The following is a 14295-nucleotide window of genomic DNA, read 5'->3' on the forward strand; positions in this document are numbered from 1 at the left end:
TTATTACAAAGTCAGCTTATTGCCCCCAACAATCTGGGTCCTCATTTTACCTACCTCGGAAGGATGGAAGGCTGAGTCAACCTTGAGCCTGGTGGGATGCGAACCTGCACTAATTGCAGGCAGCTGGTGTTACTTAAGGAGGCATTAGCCCACTGCTCCACCAAGGCTCTTTGAGACTCTCTTGACAAGCAAAATCCAATGGGGAAGCCAACATTCACTGAACAACGCTGTTGCGAACTTAACAGCTGCAGCGATTCACTTAACAGTGGTGGCGAGAAAGGTCGTAAAATGGGGCACAACTCACTTAACAACTGTCTTGGTGAGCAACAGAAATTTTGGGCTCAATTGTGCTCATAAGGCAAGGACTACCTGTATATAAATGGAATGAATGAATGAATGAATGAATGAATGAATGAATGAATGAATGAATTGAATGAATGACAAGATAATAATGAATAACCCAGGAGGAACATCACCTCATGGTGATAATTTAATTTTTAGAGAAGCTGTCCTCTCAACTGTTCCAATGATGAATCTGTCGACAGAGTGAGTTGCATCCACAGTATTTAATTTGTTTGAATAATATACTTACAGATAGACAAGTTCACTCCATATACAGTTACTTGGACTTTTTTTTTAATACAGTTCATATCCCAATACATTAATACTTTTTTTTTCCTTTAAATTATTTACACAGTACTTATGTACACGGTCTTTCTAAATTCAGTGCATTGTCAATAGGTTTTATACAATAATTTACAGAGCGAATATAGTTAAACAGTTAACTTAAAAGTGTTTTTTTCCTATTAAATTTAGGAATTAATTTAACCTTTTTTCTTAAAAAGAAATTAATCATTACAACCGATGTAACAAAGCATGGCAGGTTTAAAGACGACGCAAGTTGATCATGCTGTGTTGGGACTTAAAACCAAACCCCTTCGGAAAAAAAGGAAGAGAGGAAGAGGTGAGCGGAAGAATCTTCAGAGATAGATAAGAGGTTGACGTCCCCTCCCATTTTTAAAGTAGGGATTTTCTCCATGCTCAAGAGAGGTCAAGAAAATGGACATAGGGGATAATGCGTCGTTTAACATCTCTCCCCACCTCCAGGATTTGGCTACCCCACTAGGGACATCACATCTTCAACAAGATGCTGGCTTTTTTTTTTTGGCAAAAGGGGAACGTTGCACTATTAATCACACAACTGAGATTGGTTTTCAGTAGCTACTCTGGACTGTACTTTCCTGAAGGCCTCATCCGCACAGTCGGGGATTATGGGAGCTTACAGGAGATTATGGTGGCCTGTTTCTGCAGGACAAGCTGAGAGACACTAGGCCTTTTTTTCTCCTTGGGGTCTGCCGCGACCTTCTGCCCTTCTTAAAAGCAGAAAACCTGGGTTTGAAGTGACCCCCATCTGCAACATTCATACCCGTGCACGCACTAATGGGAGTGACAAGGTGCCCCATTCGGCAACCACTGGATGATGGATCCACGTCACTCGGGTGGGTAAGATCTTCAGTGCACGGCTGAGTTGCTCGGACACAAATAGTTGGGTGTTTCAAAGCGATCAAAAGATTGAACAACTGTCAGCTGTTGTGTTCTCCAGCAGTGTATCTCAGCCTCGGCCACTTGAAGCTGGGTGGACTTCAAGTCCCAGAATTCCCCAGCCAGCATGGCTGGCTGAGGAATTCTGGGAGTTGAAGTCCACCCAGCTTCAAGTGGCTGAGAGGTAAAGACCGTTCTATTAGCCTGCCAAAGCACAGGCTAAAATGTAAACGTCTACCTAACCCTGCAATCCTTCTCTTCTGTCTATATTTACCAAACTCCCTAAAAAGAGACCTAATCCACCTTTCTAACAGGAGGTTAGCGGAATGAAGCCACAATGCCCTGGAACTACCAGGAAATGGTACTAGGGGGAAAAAAAGGGGAGTTTTAAAAGGTCTTCTATAAACTCTGCAGTTGGAAGAAGACAGCCTGATGCAGACAAAAGCTAAGTGATTTGGCTTGGGGTGCGCGGGGGAATGAGGGAAGAACTGCAGGGAAATTAGCTAAAAGAAATAATCTGAATTTTTATTGGGTTCTCACTAAGGGAAGGGTTGATAGGACCGGTTCAAACAACAGTGCAGGGCTGAGCTGATAAGTGTGTGTTCCTCTTCAAGAAGGCAGAATGAAAACCCTGCACATAGATAAGAAATCGAGCTTGTGAGGAGGCAAATTGCTTATTGACTTCTCTCTGCTGTATGAAAGATTTTATTTTGCACAGAGAAGTCACTTGTTCAACTAGATCCTTCTTCCCAAAATTTTGGCAGCATGATCCCACTCTAGATCTCCCAATTAGTGACAAAACTCACCTTTGCTGCTCTTTTAAAATCTCACTGTATCACTAACAGGCTGCGTTGATGAAGAAATGTTGATTTATCCTAACCTTATTTAATCATCTGATTGGGACTGGTGAGGAATAAAGGGGGTCTGATTTAGGGCCTGGCTTAGTAAAATGCCGATTTAGGAAGGATTTTCCATCAAACTCTCGACAACAGAGCTCGACTGAAAACGGGAACACCGCTGCGGCTCCCTCGTTATCCTCCTCTCTCAATCCATTTCCATTCAGGAAGATGGAAATGGCCACCAATTTAATTCCTTCCTTCATTTTATTATTAAATTTATGCAGCCACCCATCTCACTGACTCTGACTCTGGCTGACCTACAAGATTTATCAAAATGGAAGGGGAATCTCCATCAAGAAATGGTTAAAGTAAAGGATACTCCCCCCCGCTTCAAACCCCCCCCCCACAACCTGCCTAAAGTGGGTTTGAAGTATAAATATTGTTTCTGGAGACAATGTTGGAAGATCAAAAGCACAGCCAATTGGGTGGCATCATTCAGACATGTTATTCTGCTTTTTGAAAGAAAATGAATGGGAAGGACACGCCCCCAGGCATACACACAGCTATCCCAAAAGCACTTAAAATGAACTCTGGTGTGTTTTTATTATTATTTTTAAAGTGCAAATAAAAACAATCATGACTAGCCCTCCCTCCAATCAAGGAAGACCCTTCAAAAGGTCTGCCACAAATGTAGGATTGGTGTTAGAAGTGTTGAAGGAGGGGGCCGTTGATCTTGCACTCCATCTCCATCTCAAGCTACTTGGCGGGGTCCAAAAAACCAAGATGGCGGCTGCCCCTGCCGTTCTGAAGCCCCATCTCTTGCATACATATCATAGAAGTAAGAAAAAAAAGGGTAGGGCTTGGATCAGTCACCAACACCATCTTGAACTTTTTGACCACTACCCTACTTCAGGGACAGCCTTGAGTATAACTCTGCTTTGGGTACACATTTCACATCAGCCATCACTGATACACTGTCGGCTCAAACACTCAACCAGGTTCTGTTGTCTTTGGGGTTTAAAGGCTGGTTTGAATTGCATTAGGTTGGATTGGGTTGAGTTGCATTGGGTTGTATTCGGTTAAGTTGCTTTGAGTTGGGTTGGGTTGGATTGGGCTGAGTTGCATTAGGTTGGATTGGGTTGAGTTGCATTAGGTTGGATTGGGTTGAGATGCATTGGGTTGGGTTGAGTTGCGTTAGGTAGGATTGGGTTGAGTTGCACTGGTTTGGGTTGAGTTGCATTAGGTTGGATTGGGTTGAGATGCGCTGGGTTGGGTTAAGTTGCTTTGAGATGAGTTGGGTTGCATTGGGTTGAATTGCATTAGGTTGGATTGGGTTGAGTTGCATTGGGTTGCACTGAATGGGGGAATAGATTCCTGTTTTCATTATCCCAGTCTCAACAATGACCAATACACTAAAAAATCAGGAGCTAGTTTCTTTTGAACAAAGGTCGTAAGATGAGGAGACTGCGTAACCACAAAGAGAAAATATTTTCAGAACCAGGGCAGATTTCTTACGCCCAATACCCTCTAGTGAACAGAGAAACACTTGGTTCCTAGAACATCCCAATCCATCCAAAGTGGAGATGAATACAAAATAATTACCCCACTCACTGCTTCCAGCAACAGCCTGGAACTGTCTCAGCTTCCAGTTTTTCAGCCATTTTTAGGACCGAAAGGCTGCTGGAAGCTGCTCTGAATTTTCTCTGAAAGCCAAAAGGGTTGGAACAATTCCACAAGGTCAAAAAAAAATAGGAAACTTTATTCTCAAGGCGACGGAAAGGGACGCTAATGAATACATCCACTGAGAAAGTGAACAGCAGGTTAAACAGGGGAAGTTTGGGGGGGGGGCTTTTCTGCAGCTTGTGCCTGCCGTCTCGTGGATGCCTCTTCTCCTCGCGGAAATGGGACTACAACTTCAGAAAAAGGAGGTAGAAATTTCATGTTGTCAGACAACACTACAAGTTGATCGTCGGAAATCGGAAGAGAATGTTATTTCTTTCCCCAACCCCAACTCACTTCAGATGTCTCTTAAGAGCAAATTGGTAAAAGGAAAGAACGGACTACGGCTATCCTGGCTCTGAACTGGATTGCCTAAAACTTTAAATGCATCTAAGTCCTGGTTTGCTGAGGTCAAGCCAGTTTAAAGGCTGAAGGCAAAGTAAAACCAATCAACGAAATGGGCGTTTCCCCCAACCCTCTGGGCATGGAGCAAGAGATGGGAAAGCAAAGCGAATGTTTTAATTAGGGTTTCTCTTTCTCCCCCCGTTTTTTGTTTGTTTGTGTGTTCGTTTGTTTTCTTTAGTTGTGCTTTCAGGTCACAGGAGGAAAATAAAAATAAAATAAAATAAAATAAAATAAAAACTACACCTAGCTCTTCTGCTCAGTTAAAACCGTATTTCCTTTCTTTCTTTTTTTCTTTTCTTGCCAGCCTGGTGGTGCAATTGCCTCGGACCAACCTTTACAAACCCGTTTTGCTCATTGCAAGACACAGTACTTTTTGTAATCAGACTCAAAATCTTCATCCATGCTACTGGTATCCGCCATATTCTTGCCCTCGATCTTGGGCAAAAATTGTGCATAGTCCACTCCTTGCTGTTCGTAGAAAAGGATGTAGGCAGAATCTGTGTCAATTTCGTCGGTATGCAATTCCTGAATGATGGAGGAGGAGGAGGAGGAGGAGGAAGAGGAGGAGGAGAAGGAGAGGGGGTCATTAGGGAACAGTCCTCGAAGTAATACAATATTACTCCAAAATTTAAAATTTAACAAAATTCTGAGAACTGTTGAAACTCTTGTCCTAATACTACTGGAGACTGTTTGGCATCAGGGAGGATGGAATAGCATCTTATTATAAGGACGCTGCAGGAATTAGCAACTTTAGTCTATTAGTTAGGGCACCCGGCTAGAAACTGGGATACTATGCGTTCTACTCCAACCTTAGACATGAAAGTCAGCTGGGTGATTTTGGGCCGATGACCAGGAGACAGTAAGTTCTAGTCCTCCCTTAGGCATGAAAGCCGGCTGGGTGACTTTGGGCCAATCACCAGGAGACGGTGAGTTCTAGTCCCGCCTTAAGCGTGAAAGCCAGCTGGGTGACTCTGGGCCAATCACCAGGAGACTATGAGTTCTAGTCCCGCCTTAGGCATGAAAGCCAGTTGGGTGACTGTGGGCCAATCACCAGGAGACAGTGAGTTCTAGTTCCACCTTAAGTATGAAAGCCAGCTGGGTGACTTTGATCAGTCTCTCTCTCTCAGCCCAACTCACCTCACAGGGTGGTTGTTGTGGGGAAAATAGGAGGAGGAAGATGAGTTGGACATGTTCATCACTTTGCGTTATTTGTAAAAAAAATAATAAAGGTGGGATATAAACAAACAAATAAACAAATCCTGTTGGAAACCTTGGGAAAAGGCAGGATGCAGAATAATAACACTGATACATCCCCTGGAAGAATGCCCAGACCCAGCTAAGAGGTCTGGAATATCCTAAAGGAGCAACAAAATTACCTTAAGTACAGAGGCAGGGAACCTTGGCTCTTTTATGACTTGTGGACTTCAACTCCCAAAATTCCTGAGCCAGCCATGCTGAGGGGAAAGGGAGAGTTTCCAAGCTGAGCCAGGAATTCTGGGAGTTGAAGTCCACAAGTCATAAAAGAGCCAAGGTTCCCCACCCCTGTATCTATCCATGAGCCTAGAGCAGGGGTGGGGAATCTTGGCTCTTTTATGACTTGTGGACTTCAACTCCCAGAATTCCTGAGCCAGCCATGCTGAGGGGAAAGGGAGAGTTTCCAAGCTGAGCCGTGCTGGCTTAGGAATTCTGGGCCCTGGTTCCCCACCCCTGATCTAGACATGTCAAACACAAGGCGGATGCGGCCCGCGAAGTGGTTTCATGTGGCCCGCGAAGCCATCCTGGAAACAGTGAGGGAACGGCCCCCACTGCCTTGGCCCTGGCCCAGAGACCCTCCTTCTGCCAGAGACCCCCAGATCTGTCCCACTCCTGCCCAGGCCCCCATAGGCACCCTTGATGCGAATGAGGTAGAGCTGGCCATTCCCACCCAGTAGGCCACACCCACTCTAGCCACGCCCACCCAGTAGGCCACGCCCACCCTGGCCATACCCACCCAGCCCCCTGAGGGTAACCGCAATGCTGATGCGGCCCTCAATGAAATTGAGTTTGACACCCCTGATCTAGACCAACATGTCTCAAGTCCACAAGGGGCCACCCCCAACTTTCACGATGGAACAACGCAACTGGAAGAGAGCCTCATCCACCTCAAGTTCTCCTGAGACCGACAACTTGACTGGCACCCAGAAACAGGCTGCTGTTCCACAGGTGGGCCAAAGTAAATCGTCTTAGCACCCAACGTCCTCAAATTTTGGTGGCTAATTTCCTGTGTAGTGGAAGCTCCCGTCAGGCCTGTTCTGTTCTTCCCCGTAAGCCAGCCAAGTGGTTTACCTTACAGCTGCTGTCGTTGTAACAATACCATTTGTCGTTTGGGTTTTTGGCATAGGTGACGTAGTGGCCTCCTCCCATAATTCCTGAATGGCACTGGAAGAGAAGAGAGCGGAAAAGACAGCAAGGTTATCCATTGATTCAAGTCCTCCATCTTTTCCTTTCTGCCAAAGGGAGGGGGGAATTAACCCGGTGCGACGGGAGGCACCATTTTAGAAGGCTGTACGGATAGTCCTCAACTTACAACCCCAACTGAGCCCCAGATGTCTGTTGCTTAAGCGAGACGTCTGTTCGGTGAATTTTGCCTCACTTTACGAGTTCCCTTGTCACAGTTGCAGTTGTTAAGTTGAAAACACGGTGGTTAAGTGAATCTGGCTTTCCCATTGACTTCTCGCTTGTCAGGTGAACACGTGACCTCGGAACACTGCAACCGTCATAAAGACGAGACGGTTGCCAAGCATCTGAATTTGGATCCTGTGACCGTGGGGTTGCTGCCGTGGTCGTAAAAGTGAAAGATGGTCGTAAGTCCCTTTTTCCCGGTGCCATTGTGACTTTGAACAGTTACTAAATGAACTGTCGTAAGCCGAGGACTGTATCATCTCCAAGGTGTTTTTCCCCAAAGGCAACTGGACTTTCTTGGGTTGTTGCTTTTTTTTTGTCTTTGAAAACATTTCGCTTCTGATCCAAGAAGCTGCTTCAGTTCTTGGACGAGAAGTGAAACGAATCCAAGAAAAAAAAACGACAACCCAAAATAGATAACCTTTATTGTCATTTTTTTTTACTGTGGGCACAACGGCACACATCAAAAATGAACTTTAGTTGCCCGCTCTCAAACACATATATGACACACACCTAACTGTACTATATGCAACATATGTATAGACCCACACCCCTACATCACATAACAAATAAATATTAAATACTGTCCATCATGAATATATAACGGAAGGAGGAAGAAAGTCCAGTTGCCTTTTGGAAAGTTATCTTTGGGACAAACACGACTTGGATGATGGGAGAATCTCCACAAACCTTGCGTCTTCTCACTTTTATGCATTTCAAAAGTTCCTCAAGACCCAGCAGCCTTCGACCAACCTGCTGACCGGCAGGCAAAGAATGGCCTTGATGACTAAGAGCGCCTGAGGAGATGGTCTTCCAGCAGCTGAGAAGATCTGAAAAAGACCTGCCTCCAGAAGCTGTGGATGCTCCAACACTGGAAGTTTTTAAAAGGAGACCGGGCGGCCATTTGTCTGAAACGGTCTAGGGCAGAGGTCACCATCCTTTTCATGCTGGTGGTCTGGAGGGAAAGGCAGTAGCTGGGAAATCTGCGTGCACGTGCCAGGTGCGTGCAGAAATGGGGCCGTGCACACCTGGCAGGGCACTAGTGGCCTCTGCATAGGTGTGCGGGTGCTATCCGCCGCTGCTAGCCCGTGCACATGCGCAAGTGGGCCGTGCAACCCATGTGCGCCAGCAGCCCCGTTTGTGCAAGCGCATAGGCACTAGCCGCCACCATCCCCGCATGCATTCATGAACAGTTCCACGGGCGCTGGCGTGAGTGGGGGTGAGTGCGCGCATGTGTGTGCGTGCAATGGCCAGCCTGGTATAGGGTTTCCTGCCTGAGCAGGGGGTTGGACTAGAAGATCTCCAAAGTCCCTTCCAACTCTATTTTATATTATTATTATTATTATTATTATTATTATTATTATTATTATTATTATTATTATTATTATTATTATTATTATTATTATTATTAGTGAGGGAAGTAAAAATCCAAGAGGGCGATGGTATGGATTTCTTTTCCTTCAAGGGAACACAGGTAGACCTCGACTTACAACCATTCATTCAGTGGCCATCCGAAGTTACCACGGCACTGAAAAAGTGACTTGTGACCATTTTTCACACTTACGGCCGTGGCAGCATCCCCATGGCCACATGATTAAAATCTGGACGCTTGCCAACTGGCACCTACTTATGCACTGTCCCAGGGCTCACGTGCTCACCATTCGTAACCTTCCCAGATGGCTTCCGACAAGCAAAGTCAATGGGGGAAGCCAGGTTAGCTTAACGACCGCGTGAGTCACTTACCAATGGCAGTGGTGTGCAGAACCACTGTGGCAAAAAGGTCGCAAAATGAAGCGCAACTCGCTTCACAGTCCTCTTGCTTAGCAATGGAAATGTTGGGCTCGGTTGTGGTCTTAAGGCGAGGACTTTCTGTAGTCTGAGGTTTGTCAAGGGAGTGAAGGCAAGGCCTTGTTTTCAGGAAGAGAAGCACACAGACTTACCGTGCAATGTTTTCTGTGTCAGGAGTGCTTTTCAACCCTGGAGACTTTAAGATGTAAACACTTCAACTTTAAGGAGAGATTGGACAACCATCTGTCTGAAATGGTATAGGTTCTCCTGCCTGAGCAGGGGGTTGGACTAGAAGGCCTCCAAGGTCCCTTCCAACTCTGTTATTCTATTCTATTCTATTCTATTCTATTCTATTCTATTCTATTCTATTCTATTCTATTCTATTATTCTATTCTATTCTATTCTATTCTATTCTATTCTATTCTATTCTATTCTATTCTATTCTATTCTATTCTATTCTATTCTATTCTATTCTATTCTAATTTCTATCCTATCCTATCCTATCCCTGTTCTATTCTATTCTATTCTATTCTATTCTATTCTATTCTATTCTATTCTTATATTCTATTCTATTCTATTCTATTCTATTCTATTATTCTATTCTATTCTAATTTCTATCCTATCCTATCCTATCCTATCCTATCCTATCCTATCCTATCCTATCCTATCCTATCCTATCCTATCCCTATCCCTGTTCTGTTCTATTCTATTCTATTCCATTCTATTCCATTCTTTCATTATTCTATTCTGTTCTGTTCTGTTCCATTCCATTCCTTTCGTTCATTATTCTATTCTATTCTATTCTATTCTATTCTATTCCATTCCATTCCATTCCATTCCATTCCATTCCATTCCATTCCATTCCATTCATCTTAAAAGTCTCACAGATCTTTAAAATCGCCAAGTTTAAGAAATACTACACCGTTAATCATACAGAAAGGGCAGACTGACTAATTGCAAAACTGGACAGAAAACCCATTCCTTGTATCCTGATCGGCTGAATAGAAATAATTATGATGACTAAATCTGGATAGAAACTGCTGGACCCTCTACTCTTCCTTTTGGGGTGCTTTAAGTGCACCCCCTCTGATAACACATTTGGGTCTTTCATGTAATGGCTCGGCCTAAATCTGAGCTGGGGAAAAAAAAACAACTGATCCGAGGCTTCACCCAGATGGCAATTGTTTCCTTGACACTTACCGAAATTGCATATAAGTTGTAAATGGGATTAATACAGATTTCTCCTCTTTTGTCATCCACCAGTTCCTCTTCCCGGTGGGCTTCCAGTGAACCGTTGAGACTGTGGTTGCTGGGGGAGCTCAGCTTGCAAAGGTATCCGTTGGTCAGCTGCCCCTCATTGTCCTGAGCGGCCACTGGTTCGCCGGAACCGTCCCCCAAATTCTGCTGCTCCCTTCCCGGGGAGTCAAGCGTGGCCTTTGGATCTGGCTGGGTACCGTTCTCGCGACTTGTGTCCAGGTTTTCTTTACTGCTCGACAGTTTGTTTTTACATAGCTGGGGGAGCCGAAGGCGCCCTTTACTTCTGCCTGTAGTCCTGGGGCTACTGGTGGGACTAAGGTTTTTACCTGTCGAAGAGCTGGATATGCATTTCCTCGTGGAGGACGGTGATGCTGGAAAGAAAGAGATGTGTCAGAATCCATTGATACTTCATTTCTAACAATCTCCTCTGAGCTAACCCCAAATCTCCTCTTTTTGTGATTCAGCGTCAGCCTGTGATACCGGCAGCTGAGTCTGATGATTCTGAAGAGGAGGAGGAGGGGTTTGGAGAGCCTTTGGTGTCAAAGGGAGGCTCTGATGCACTGCAGGACTCTCAGCCTGGCCCCTCCCGTCATGTTCCTCATCAGACTCAGCCTTGTGAGCACAAGGTATTGGACGTAGATGATTCACAGCTGGATCTATTCAGGGACGCTAGGAGAAGGAGGCAGTCCAGCAGAGCAGAACAGAGAAAGGCAATGAGGCAACTCGGTGAGAGGAGGAGAAGGTAATGAGAAGCCACGCCTTGGGACTGCTGATAAAAGGGGAAGGTTTGGGAGGTGCTGGTTGCTGAAGGCAACCGTTTGAAGATCTTCTGCTAGAGTCCTGGTCTGTTATTCCTGTTTAACTCTTGTTTGAACTTTTGGTTTAACTCTTGTTTGAACTTTTGATTTCTTTGTAAATAAATTTGGTTGGGTTTTTCCAGCCTGTTGACTATAAAAAGGGGTTGTCCCTGACATTCAAACAGGGGCCGGTCGTAGGCTGGAACAGAACACCTCTCCCCCTGGATTCTGCCATTCCCAAGGGGGAGAGGGAACAGGCATGGAGCGTTATGGCTTTCACTTCCTCCCTTAAATGTAACCTTTGTTTATTCTGCCTGCCTGCTATCCATCACAATCTAATCCATTGCTTTCTTGCTAAGCATTCCCTCTTATCTTATGGGCAACTAGGAAAGGGGGTGGAAAAGGGAAGAATGAAACCCTCCGGAATCTGGTGTGCTTCTCCGGATGAAATGTGAGAGGGGTGGAAATGATCCTGCTGTGATCTCTCCTCTCCCACGATGGGCTTATCGCACGGAGCTTGGCTTATCCGGAACTGACCGAATGAACTGTGGGGTGGGGTTTGCTTGCGGACACTTTAAAAATATCGATCTGTGAGGGGATTCCTCCGATCCTGTCTATTATGCCTGGTATCTCCTATTTCTTAGTAAAAGTTGCTGCTTGGAAAAACTTGTCTCCTTCTTTCTTAAGATGTGGGCTGAAGTGGATTCTAACAAGATGGGGGAGTGCTTTGCAGATGAATCAGTGTTCCAACCTTGACTACGTTTAAGTGGTGTGGACATCAACTCCCAGAATTCCTCAACCAGCCGTGCTAGCTGGGAAATTCTGGGAGTTGAAGTCCACACCTCAGAAATTGGCCAAGGCTGAGAAACACTGAAATAAATCAATCCTCCTCGCCTTGATAACAAGCAACAACAACTTCTTATTAGTTAAGACTTGGGCTACTTTGCAAAAAAAAACCCAGTCAGGCTGGTTGCTTTCTCTTATCTCAAGCTACCTCGCAGGGTTGTTATAGAGAAAAAGAAATAGTTGGAGATATTTTTGTACCCAGCCTTTATTATTTTTAGAAATAACTCCAAGCTGCAAACATCTCCAACATATATTCCTCCTATTTTCCTCACAACATGATCCCTGTGAGGTGGGTTGGATTGAGGGCAAGTGACTGGCCCAAGGTCACCCAGCTGGCTTCCAGGCCTAAGGCGGGACTAGAACTCACCTTCTCCTGGTGACTGGTCCAAAATCACCCAGCTGGCTTTCATGGCAAAGGTGGAATTAGAACTTAGGGTCTCCGGGTTTCTAGCTGGTGCCTTAACCACTAGGCCAGGGGTAGGCAAGCTCGCCTCTTTTATGACTCGTGGACTTCAACTCCCAGAATTCCTGAGCCGGCATGGCTCAGCTTGGAAACCTTTCCCTTTCCCCACAGCATGGCTGGCTCAGGAATTCTGGGAGTTGAAGTCCACGAGTCATAAAAGAGCCAAGGTTGCCTACCCCTGCACTAGGCCAAACTGGCTCTCTTGTAGATTATCTTGAGTGCCCAGAGGAAAAGTGGGGTTTATCAGATAGATTAGATAGGTTAGTTAGTCGGTAGGGAGGGAGGGAGGGAGTAAAGAAGAAGATCTTGTCAGATGAGTTGCATAAGAAAAACGAGTTGAAACATTTTTTAAGTCCAGGATGTCCAGATAACTTGTGGAATTCGTTCGGACAGACACCTTCCTAATTCACTGGTGTATAAGGGGGAGCACCTTCAGATCTTCACGATTCTGTTATTAGAGCTAATCTCCGTAAAAGCAGTTTTAGCTTTTTCCTGTGGAATTGTTGTCCTGCAGTTTCTAAGTAAACTGTTGACCTACTTAGCGGGGCTGATGTGGATGGATTGATGGGTGGATGGACAGGAATCGGTTTGCTGAGTGCTCTCCTCAATCCCTCCACGAGCACAAAGCAGTCTCCTCGGGGTCGCTTCAGTGGGATGTTTGGAGATTGTGTGGCTCCTTTCAACTTAGGGAAAGGCCCTTTGCTTTCACAAAGGAACGTCAGTTTCCTCCAAAAGTTGTACTTTCAGAGTGGGTGGGCCAGGCAACCAAAGCTATAATTCAGTGGTGGTGAACCTATGGCACGCGTGCCAGAGGCAGCACTCAAGAGCCCTCTCTGTGGGCATGCGCACCATGCCCTGGAGATGGCAACTGTCCCTCTTCAACCAACCGCCTGCTAACTCGCTGAGGTCCCACATGGCCGGATGCATTGTTCTGTTTCAGCCTATGACCGGCCCTGTTTGTGTGTCAGGGACAACCCCTTTTTCCTTTTTACAGTCAATAGGCTGGAAAAACCCAACCCAGATTTATTGACAGTTCAAACAAAAAAGCAACAGAATATTTCCTTCAACAAATGAATCAAAATATCAAACAAGAGTCAACAAACAAGAGTTAAACAGAAGTATCAAGAACAGACCAGGATTCTGTTAGAATGTCTCCAAACGGTTGCCTTCAGCAACCAGCCCCGCCCACACTTTCCCCTTTTATTATCAGTCCCAAGGCTTGGCTTCTCACTGCCTTCTCCTCCTCTCACTGAGTTGCCTCATTGATTTTCTCTGCTCTGCTGGATTGCCTTCTGCTTCTAGAATCCCTGAACAGATTCAGCTGTGACTCCTCTGAGTCCGACACCTCGTACTCACACAGCTGAGCCTCATGAGGAACATGACTGGAGGGGCCAGGTTGAGAGTCCTGCAGTGCATCAGAGCCTACCTCCGACACCAAAGACTTTCCAAACCCCTCCTCCTCCTCCTCCGATTCATCGGACTCAACTGCTGGAAGCACAGGCTGACACTGAATCACAACATGCATCCCGGCATGGCTGGTTTCTCTCCCCCCCCAGCCCCCCCATCCCATCCCTCCTGGCCTCTCATGCTCTCCTTTTCCCAGACACGACCCACTGCATCACCTCCTCAGCTGTTGGCCGGCCATCCAACTCAGAGGCTGCTTCTTTGAACTGCTGGTGATGGGCTGCGGAGCCCCAGGTTGAGGGGCCAGCGAGCTGTGGCTGCTGATGGACACCGTCGGCCCCCATGTGCTTGCTGGCCTCTGTGTGTGGGGGGCCCGATGGTGTCAGGCAGCAGCCGCCCCAGCCCTTGCCTTGCCCCGTGGCAATGGTACCCCTGCCCTGCCTCGCTTCACCCCGCATGACGAGCCTCCTGTCTACCGCCCCAGAGACCCCCTGGATCTCCCCCAACCCTGCCCACCCCCCCACAGCTGTCCCTCCCCATGAGCAACATTGAGGTGACCACACCCACCCAGTCT

At 46.1% G+C, this 14295-nt stretch overlaps 1 protein-coding gene across 3 annotated transcripts in view; it reads right to left on the reverse strand.

Moving 5' to 3' along the window:
- Nucleotides 1-547: 547 nt before the first annotated feature.
- USP32 (ubiquitin specific peptidase 32) overlaps nt 548-14295 on the reverse strand; it is a 210668-nt gene continuing 196920 nt past the window's right edge. For all 3 annotated transcript variants that reach the window (XM_081346563.1, XM_081346562.1, XM_081346561.1), the window contains exons 32-34: nt 10155-10582; nt 6831-6923; nt 548-5030 (exon numbers count right to left, since the gene is read on the reverse strand). In XM_081346563.1, the coding sequence (XP_081202689.1) occupies nt 4857-5030; nt 6831-6923; nt 10155-10582 (695 nt within the window). In that variant the 3' untranslated portion in view covers nt 548-4856. The remainder of the gene's footprint in view (nt 5031-6830; nt 6924-10154; nt 10583-14295) is intronic.

This window comes from Vipera berus, assembly GCF_964194415.1.
Source record: "Vipera berus genome assembly, chromosome: 1".
NCBI lineage: Eukaryota > Metazoa > Chordata > Lepidosauria > Squamata > Viperidae > Vipera > Vipera berus.